Source organism: Sinocyclocheilus grahami, unplaced genomic scaffold, assembly GCF_001515645.1.
Source record: "Sinocyclocheilus grahami isolate Dianchi unplaced genomic scaffold, SAMN03320097.WGS_v1.1 scaffold383.1, whole genome shotgun sequence".
Lineage (NCBI taxonomy): Eukaryota > Metazoa > Chordata > Actinopteri > Cypriniformes > Cyprinidae > Sinocyclocheilus > Sinocyclocheilus grahami.
This window is the reverse complement of record NW_015505562.1, coordinates 1,442,736-1,452,713: the sequence shown is the minus strand read 5'-3', so window position 1 is coordinate 1,452,713 and position 9,978 is coordinate 1,442,736. Positions and strand designations below refer to the sequence as shown.

Genomic DNA, 9,978 nt, shown 5'->3' with positions numbered 1-9,978 from the left:
AAAAAAAAAATGTTCAGTGTTAAGTAAATATTTTTCAATTGTTGTTTTGTAATTGATTTTTTATTTGAAAAGCAGGACGAAATAGTAAAAAGCACATTTTGGCAATTTACTTAATGCAATGGTGAAAAAAACAATGGCAAAATAGGCCTACATGGGGGGGAAAATGTGAAAAACCGTGTTTGGTGTTCGGTATTCGGCCTTCGGCCCAGTGTTTCATTTTGTTCGGCTTCGGCCAAGAATTTTCATTTCGGTGCATTCCTAATATTGGTATAAATAATTATAGTTGCTAATTATAAATTGAAATCAACACAAATATTGTTTTTATATCATAAATAATGTAATAACATGCTTAAAACTATATTTGCAACAATACTGTAAAATAATTTTAAGCATATTATATACCATATATATTATTCACAAATTATAGAAATAATGTCAGCCAGCAAGGCTATGTTTGTTTTCTCTTTTTCTTAATGGCCCATATATATATATATATATATATATATATATATATATATATATATATATATAATTAACAATTATCATTGCTAAATATAAATCAATTTTAGGATTATATTATATTATATTAGGATCTTGATAATATTGTACAATTATTATTATTATTGTACAATTATTAAATATATGTTGTACAATTTCTAAAATCAGGAACACTGTGAATTTGTAAAACTGAACTCACACATAGGCAGACTGTTCCATAAAAAACTTGCTGGAGAAATAGGAGGAGTGATGTTGCTACGGAAACTAAGCCCACAAATGAGCAAGACACAGAACAGCACAGATTGTTTTCTTCCTTTTCTTTTCACTTTGGAAAGAAACCACACGTTTATCTTGATATCATGCCCTGACGTGTTACTCAAAGACAAAGCTGCCACACATAGCACTCCCTGCTCCCTCAATTAGCTTAATGAAGATAAAGTGGGTATTTACTATGGGCCGGAAAAATGTCAGTCCAACGGTAGAAGATCCACAGCATATGGAGCGATCTGTGACAGAGTACAAGCAGGACGCACGGGACAGTCTGTGAAGAGCTCATGTTAAGCAAACAATGATTTGGGACAGCACTGAGACACGCTCCATTACGTCTGATCCGCACACATCACAGCCCACTGACCAACACGACAACACAGCACCTACCATCCCCAGCTAACTAGTGCTCACTCTCACCCTCAGCTCCTGTAGCGCACCGAGACGTATGAGAACACAGATGGCCTGAACATTAGCTGCTCTCCACAGAGTTACCAGGGCATGTGCAGTCTAATATAAACACACATGCACTGGAGAATAACTCTGGAAAAACAAATGCACTTCCTCAGTGCTAAAACAGGTTATTTCTAGTGTTTGACTGATATATGTTTTGTAATAGGCGATGAAACAAATGCAAAAAAGAAAAACATGAATAAATATATATATAGAATATATTTGAATATAAAACAGTTACTTTGAATTTTTTATATATATTCACAATATTCCAGTTTTTACTGTATTGTAATCAAATAAATGGAGACTTCTTTCAAAAACATTGAAAATTATAATTTGACCAAACTTTTGACCACTGCTACATTATATAATAAAATATAATATAATATGTAATAACATAATAATATATATAGTTTATCCACTACCAGTCAAAAGGTTGTAATAATAACTATTTTAAAATATATACTGTCATTTTTGTTTTGTTTTTTTAAAGATTTTTTGAAAGTAAGTCCCTTAAGCTCCCCAAGGCTACATTTGTTTGATAAAAAAAATCAATATGGTAAATTTTATTTAAAAAAATCTTTGATTATTGTAATATATTTTTAAAAAGTAATTCATTCCTGTGACTCCGAAGCTGAATTTTCAGCAGCCATTACTCCAGTCTTTCAAAATGAAAAACAGTTTAATATTTATTTTGTGGAATCTACAATATTTTTTCAGGATTCTTTGATGAATAAAACTGCACTTTTAATTGAAATTGTAACAATGTAAATGTCTTTACTGTTTTGATCAATTTAATACATTTTTTGCAAACCTTTAGATCGCTTTTAACACACCTAACTCTCGTTAAAAAAAAACTTGTTCAGCAAAGATCTCAAACAAGTCAATGCATGTCACAATTCCTATACTACTTTTATTTTAAAAATTCCTAGACAATGGACATGTGTAGTTGCATTCATCAATAACTCTACTGTACATTGACTGATGAGAGCAGAAGTGATGTTTCTGAATGATTCTTGTTGAAGGAGGCTGTATTTACACTTGTGGTGTGGTTTAAACTGACAGCCCATTAGCACTACAAAAGATCAGCAGCCCCTTCCACATCCAGAACAGCCAGACTCTAAATATAGCCTCTTAAATAATGTAGGGGGGTGGAGAGCAGCTCTCAATAATTAAGTGGATTTGTTCTGGTCAGAAAAGAGGAACTTTTTATTGTGTGACGGCTAAAGTGGGGCAAGACGGCTGAGGTGTCGTCTTGCCAAGCAGGAGAGCAGAATCAAGAGGCTTCGATTACCATTCATTAAATTACCCATCAAAGACCATGTTAGCATTTAACGGGTTTATGAGGGCTTACAAGTATGTAAATATGTGATAATCAGTCTTCATTCAGACACAAAAGATCATACCTTTAAATAAATTAAGATCAATGTGCTTAAAAAACATATATATATGTGAAAAGGTGAGCAAATCATTTTACACTGAATTCAGCAAGGACCTTGAAAAAGCAAGAAAAGCAGATGATGCCGATAATTACTTTAAAAATAAAATATTTTATTTACTAAACTTATGTCTCAATGTATGATTTAAAATGTACACTCTTAAAAATAAAGGTGCTTAAAAGTTCTTCACAGCGATGCCATAGAAGAACCACTTTTCAGTCAAAGGTTCTTTAAAGAACAATCTCTTTCTTACCTTTTTATAACCTTCTTTCGCCACAAAGAAGCTTTTGTGAAACAGAAAGGTTCTTCAGATGTTAAAGGTTCTTTCTGGAACCATTTAGACAAAAAGGTTCTTCTGTGGCATCGTGAAGCACCTTTATTTTTAAGAGTGCAATGTAAATGCAACCAAGAAAATCTCATGCAAAGTCCAGAGAAGAGTGTTTGAATGTTATATTACTGTATTTGAATATACTTATATTCATATCATTTGATTATAGGCCTATTATATTCTTTAATATTTCATAATAATTATTAATATAATTGTATGCCATTAAAATGAGTGACTAGCGAAACCAAAAGACTAATGGTGCATTATGAAAACAAAATGACTAAGTTTAAAGAAAAGAAAAGCCTGTCCACGTTCTTGAGAAAGAGCTCTTTCAACAAGTGTGGCTGCATATCAACAGGTTGAAGGCTCTGTAAAGTAGAGCACTGCTGACTGAGCTGCATTTACTGCATGCTCACTATGAGAGATGAATTATGGCACAAGCCATGCAGCATTCCTGTTCAATCTGCGAGCATTCCAGATGTTTGAAGCTGCATGGACGTCTCCCATGTGTGCAGGGCTGCTACAGTAGCACCATCCGCTGCTTACCGCCCTGGACACGCACAGCAAAACACACACACACACAGGCTTCAGATATGAAACAACGGTTTGAATGTTATATTACTGTATTTGAATATACTTATATTCATATCATTTGATTATAGGCCTATTATATTCTTTAATATTTCATAATAATTATTAATATAATTGTATGCCATTAAAATGAGTGACTAGCGAAACCAAAAGACTAATGGTGCATTATGAAAACAAAATGACTAAGTTTAAAGAAAAGAAAAGCCTGTCCACGTTCTTGAGAAAGAGCTCTTTCAACAAGTGTGGCTGCATATCAACAGGTTGAAGGCTCTGTAAAGTAGAGCACTGCTGACTGAGCTGCATTTACTGCATGCTCACTATGAGAGATGAATTATGGCACAAGCCATGCAGCATTCCTGTTCAATCTGCGAGCATTCCAGATGTTTGAAGCTGCATGTTTGTCTCCCATGTGTGCAGGGCTGCTACAGTAGCACCATCCGCTGCTTACCGCCCTGGACACGCACAGCAAAACACACACACACACAGGCTTCAGATATGAAACAACGTGTCTTACCTTGCTCCGTATTTGCCCGGAGGTTGACACTTTCCTGATGAGTTTCTGCGGTCCTTCCTGCTCTCCCTCGCTGTCGGATGACTCGTCCACCACCGGCCCGGAGCCCCCGACAGCCCCCGAGGCGGACGCCGCTGGTTTCTCCGGCTCCTGCGGGGAAGAGGCACAGCGCTCGGGGTTATGAAGGCGCTCAGCCGCTCCCTTCCTCTCCGCCGGGATGCGGGAGCTGGACAGCGGCTGCAAAGCGCTTCTCTTGGCCGTCATGCTTTTGCGTTTTCCTGCGCAACCGGGCGTCTCCAGACATGCGCTCAGTGCGCTGTTGTCAGTGAGCTGCCGCGAAACTTTCCGAGCCGGCTAGCGTGCATGTTCGTGTCTGAACACGGCTGCTGGCTGGTTCTCCTGCTGCAGGAGGGCAGGAGGGCTGAGGAAATCACTGCAGCAAACCCTAGCGGCGGACGGGAGCCTCACAAACCGCGGCGAGGACACAGCAACAGATGTTTCTCCTGGAGCATTACTTACAGCCGACTGCAGACCACAGCCGGGCTCAGCCTCGGAGCCTAGCGAGAGCGGACAGATTATCAGACTGCATTTTGGACATTGTTGGCGCGTCCCGAAAAAAGTGCTGTCAGGGGCACAGAGCTACCACAATGACAATAAAACTGCTGCATGCAGGGGGGTCGCGTACCCCTTTTACAAAAATATGTGTGACCCTGGACCACAAACCCAGTCATAAGTAGAACGGGTACATTTGTAGCAACAGTCAAAATTATCGATTTTTTTTTTAATGCCAAAAATCATTAGGATAAGTAAAGATCATGTTCCATGAAGATATTTTGTAAATTTCCTACCGTAAATATATCAAAACTTAATTTTTGATTAGTAATATGCATTGCTAAGAACTTCATTTGGACAACTTTAAAGGCGATTTTCTCAATCATTTTTTTTGTATTATATATCTCAGCCAAATATTGTCCTGTCCTAACAAACCGTAACGCTACATCAATGCAAAGCGTATTTATTCATCTTAATCTCAATAAAAAAAACTGACCCTTATGACTGGTTTTAAGGTCCAGGGTCACATAAACAATTCGTTTGTCGCTAGGGTACAGGGTTTCTTGGCTCTACTAAATAAAGTTAGATTAACGTTAGGCCTACACTGACAACAGAACCCCCGTGCGCGTGAGACGGTAGCCATAGCAACAGGAGGTGTACTGACAGTACACCCATAATTACGGTCAGTATCTCTCTCTTTATTACACGTTTACATGTCGCTAGTATATCAACAAGAAAGTGTAGTATAAAACCAGACTGCTGAGGTTCAACTGGAGCCAAAATATGTTTTGGGTACGACGTTGCTTGCGCGAGACGGTCCTCTTCGGAGATTCAGGTTCAAGCTAATATTAGTTTAGCTCTTTCTGGTCATGTACGTTATATTATACATGTTTTCACAATAGCACACGTAAAAGCCATGTAACAGCCTAATTAAGTAGCTAACAGATTTGTGATAATCTGCATAATTGATGGTTTGTGGATTCAAAACAGTTGGCCTAAACACAACTCCTATATCTGTCCAAATATAATTCTCATTCACAGGTGTATGTTATAAACATGTCGCGACAGAGCCTGCCTGTTTTGATCGAAAACGCGCATCTAAACAGCACCAAACACATTTCCAAATCTAATGTACTTCCATTTCACCCTCGATATGAAACTGGGTCATTGCGGTCCGCACATTCCCTCTCATTCAGCTGCAACTTTAGACAGCTAAGAAAAGCTAACGGCGAAAGCCACCAAGAATGACTGTGGCTCAATTATGTTTCCAACCCAACTGGTCAATCGTGCAGCTGTTTAAAACAAATCACTGTACTCCCAAAAGCCTGGATTGCTAAAAATACAAATACAAATCGGTCAGTTGGATTCTACTTGGGCTGTATGTCTAAATCAGTCTCGTCCAAAAGTGCATCAGTCTGTAGAGGGACGCAAACTCGCGGTGATCGAGCAGCTCAACACAAGGAAGAACTGGACTCTTCTTCGCGGATCACAGAACGACCGAGACCAAGTGCTTACTAACATCACGCTAAAATCCCATAATCGGTGCCTATCAGCATGCATGTGCGGTTATAAAGCATCTCTCTGAAGATGTAGAAAGCGTGCAGTGCAGCAGTACTGACCAGCTCTTCCCAGGCAGGGCTGCGAGTGTATTGGCCATCATCTTCCATCTTCTCCTAGTCCCAGTGCACGCTTCAGCACAGCTCTCGTGTAATCGGGCATATGGTTTGAGTCTATCTCCACTCCTCCCTGCTCGACCAGGGTCTCTCTCCCACAGGCTGAGCCTCCTTCTCTGCACGTGATAAATGTCAAGTCCCTACAAGGATCCGAAGCGCTGTCCCTGACGTCAGGGAGCCTGCTTTTTACACATTACCCCATGTTTTAAAGACTCGGTGATAACAAGAACCAGCACTAGAAAAACACGCGTTTATGATTGTTTTAGAAAGACCTGTTCATTTGCACGCCGGCACATTACAAGCAACATACAAAGATTGCATGGATTCGTGTTCATTTATAACGTGATGCATTAGCTCATAAAGAGTTTCGAGTCCAGTGTTGGCAACTTAGCCATTTTGTTGCTAAATTTAGCAACTTTTCAGACTACCTTAGCCGCTTTTTCTTCCAAAAGCGCCTAGCAACAAATGTAGCTATGTTTTAACATTTATTTGGCAGCTTTTAGCAACTTTAGCTAAGTGGCTCAAACTATGAAAAGGCACAGTTGACCGTTTAAATCCCACAAAAAGAGCAAACCAAAGATGCCTAGCAGTACACACGGGACAGGAATTAAGTTAGCTGCTATTTGCAGTTGTTTAATAGTAATAATAATAATAATTGAATGCTGTTGTGTTTCATTCATGAGCCACTTTGTGAGTAGCTTGTGCCTGTGGTTGTTCAGGAGTTAGTACACTGTAAGAAAAACATGCAGAAAAGTGGAAAAGGTGCTAGTAACTTTCCAGGACGTTATCCGTTCCCGAAAACACAAAATACAACGCGTAATTAAAAATGCAGGTGGAAAAATCAATCCAGAAACTATTAACACAGTAGACTGTGCATTATTGTTTACTTTTCTTAGAGTGCAGCCTACTAACTAACTACTAATAAACCGCTTTAAAGTATAAAACTTACATCGTAATCGTTCAGAAATGTGTACGTTTTCGATAATTCAATGGATTTAAAAAGTCATTTATATTGTAATATTATATTATGCATTTATATTGTTACGAACAAATCTAAATGAACATATAGAATATATATATATGTGTTTTTGCTGAGATTTGACACACTTTTGCGTCGTGATTACGTAATGACGTCACAACATCATTTAGCAACTTTTAGCAACAAAACAGCCTTGAACCTTCCCCTGATTAGTTGGCAACACTGTTCGAGTCACTGACTTCATATATGAACATTGGGATAAAATCATTAAAGTCAGCTAGTACAACGAGACGACATTATTCGGCCTAAGACGCAGTTATTTTATTTTATTTCATTTCATCTTACTCCAAACTGTCTGCGTGCTTGTTGATGGTTAAGTTCAGTCAATTCACTTACAGCCGAACTACATCACGGGAATCCCCCTAACCTCAACAGAAGTTCATCTTTTTTTTTATTTTTATTGAACAGTATCAGTTTACACACTCAAATGGGGAACAATAAAATGCGTATGACCAAATATACACTTTACCAATCACATCTCCATCATACATAAATGTCCATGTCTCTACATACAATAACAGTAAACAAAACAAGCATTCTTTAAACATTTGAGGGGGTTCCAAGAACAAATAAAAAAATAAAGGGTACAAAATCTTACCAGTCTTAAAAGGAAAGAGACTCATACATGGTTATATACGATTATTATCTTTACTGTGCATTATTGTTTACTTTTCTTAGAGTGCAGCCTACTAACTAACTACTAATAAACCGCTTTAAAGTATAAAACTTACATCGTAATCGTTCAGAAATGTGTACGTTTTCGATAATTCAATGGATTTAAAAAGTCATTTATATTGTAATATTATATTATGCATTTATATTGTTACGAACAAATCTAAATGAACATATAGAATATATATATATGTGTTTTTGCTGAGATTTGACACACTTTTGCGTCGTGATTACGTAATGACGTCACAACATCATTTAGCAACTTTTAGCAACAAAACAGCCTTGAACCTTCCCCTGATTAGTTGGCAACACTGTTCGAGTCACTGACTTCATATATGAACATTGGGATAAAATCATTAAAGTCAGCTAGTACAACGAGACGACATTATTCGGCCTAAGACGCAGTTATTTTATTTCATTTCATCTTACTCCAAACTGTCTGCGTGCTTGTTGATGGTTAAGTTCAGTCAATTCACTTACAGCCGAACTACATCACGGGAATCCCCCTAACCTCAACAGAAGGTCATCTTTTTTTTTTTTTTTATTGAACAGTATCAGTTTACACACTCAAATGGGGAACAATAAAATGCGTATGACCAAATATACACTTTACCAATCACATCTCCATCATACATAAATGTCCATGTCTCTACATACAATAACAGTAAACAAAACAAGCATTCTTTAAACATTTGAGGGGGTTCCAAGAACAAATAAAAAAATAAAGGGTACAAAATCTTACCAGTCTTAAAAGGAAAGAGACTCATACATGGTTATATACGATTATTATCTTTGGACAAGTGTTTTAAAGATTCTAAGTATGTTTTACATTCATTTTTAAAGCAATTTAAAGAGGGTTTACTGTTATTCCTCTTACTTTTGTGTACATGATATTTACCCATTGTAATTATAATGTTTAACATCAATGACCTGTTTTTCGAAAGACTATCTGCACAACCAAAACCTGAAACAACTTCATGGAATAGCAGTGTTGATATCAATATTTAGCCAGCTGTAAAGATCCTGCCAGAACTTCAGTGTGACTGGACAAGAAAAAAAGAAATGTTCAATGGTTTCAGGCTCTTCTAAACAAAAAAACACAAGGATCTACTTCAAAACGGAATCTTTTCCGTAAAATTTCGGCAGCTGGATACGCATTATTAATAATCCTAAACTGAATATCCTTCCTTTTAGGTAGAATTGGCCTAATTACAGAATTTGTTTTAAATATGTCATTTTCGAATTGTTTTAAAACCGAAGTTATTCTTCGAGTTATTCCTGGAAATCATCGCTTCTGGGAAGATTTTGTAAGCGTGTAACTCTTAACAATCGGAACTCATGAAGCAGCAGCCCGTTCCACACGGAAGCCGTGCTAACTGGACGGGTTCTGTCCGACACCTAAATGCTTCCGTCTAGAGCTGCCCACTGCTGGCGTAAACACTCATTATGAAATAACAGTGGACGTGTTATAGTGTAGCCGGTGTATTTGTAATTTAACAGGCTTTACAGAGGGTTCAGGATGCATTCGCGTATGTTATTCAAAGGCACAGCTGCAGCTATTGCTGCGAGAAGGATTCGCCATATACTGGGGCCCGTTTTGTCCAAAGAAGGTTGGAAGTGCAGCGCACATGAGGTCAAACTCCTCAACACCTCGTCAGGTACTGATAAACACTGTTTATCATCTTCTGGGCTTTATAGATTGTTATTAAGCAGGTTTAGAGGTTAACCCGTCACTCAAAGTATTACACTATTCACTCACAGGTCAAACATAGCCCACCAAGTACTCTGTTTTCAGATGTGTTTACATGCGTCTTTAACGTTTCTATAAATATTGAGGTTTTAAAATAAATACCTGCTCTGTTGACAAGGATTGTTTGTAAGTGGATACTCCAGATATGATATACAGTGGGTACGGAAAGTATTCAGACCCCCTTAAATTTTTCACTCTTTGTTAT

The 9,978-nt window shown here is 37.7% G+C and overlaps 2 protein-coding genes across 2 annotated transcripts in view; one reads left to right on the top strand and one right to left on the bottom strand.

Annotated features, from left to right (window-relative positions):
* Nucleotides 1-4,804, bottom strand: part of dgkh (diacylglycerol kinase, eta) — an 83,006-nt gene extending 78,202 nt beyond the window's left edge. The window contains exon 1 of the mRNA XM_016231093.1: nt 4,091-4,804. Coding sequence (XP_016086579.1) covers nt 4,091-4,351 — 261 coding nt within the window. The 5' untranslated portion in view covers nt 4,352-4,804. The remainder of the gene's footprint in view (nt 1-4,090) is intronic.
* Nucleotides 4,805-9,414: 4,610 nt separating this feature from the next.
* The window catches only part of vwa8 (von Willebrand factor A domain containing 8), a 130,543-nt gene continuing 129,979 nt past the window's right edge, over nt 9,415-9,978 (top strand). The window contains exons 1-2 of the mRNA XM_016231092.1: nt 9,415-9,681; nt 9,892-9,932. Of these exons, the coding sequence (XP_016086578.1) occupies nt 9,543-9,681; nt 9,892-9,932 (180 nt within the window). The 5' untranslated portion in view covers nt 9,415-9,542. The remainder of the gene's footprint in view (nt 9,682-9,891; nt 9,933-9,978) is intronic.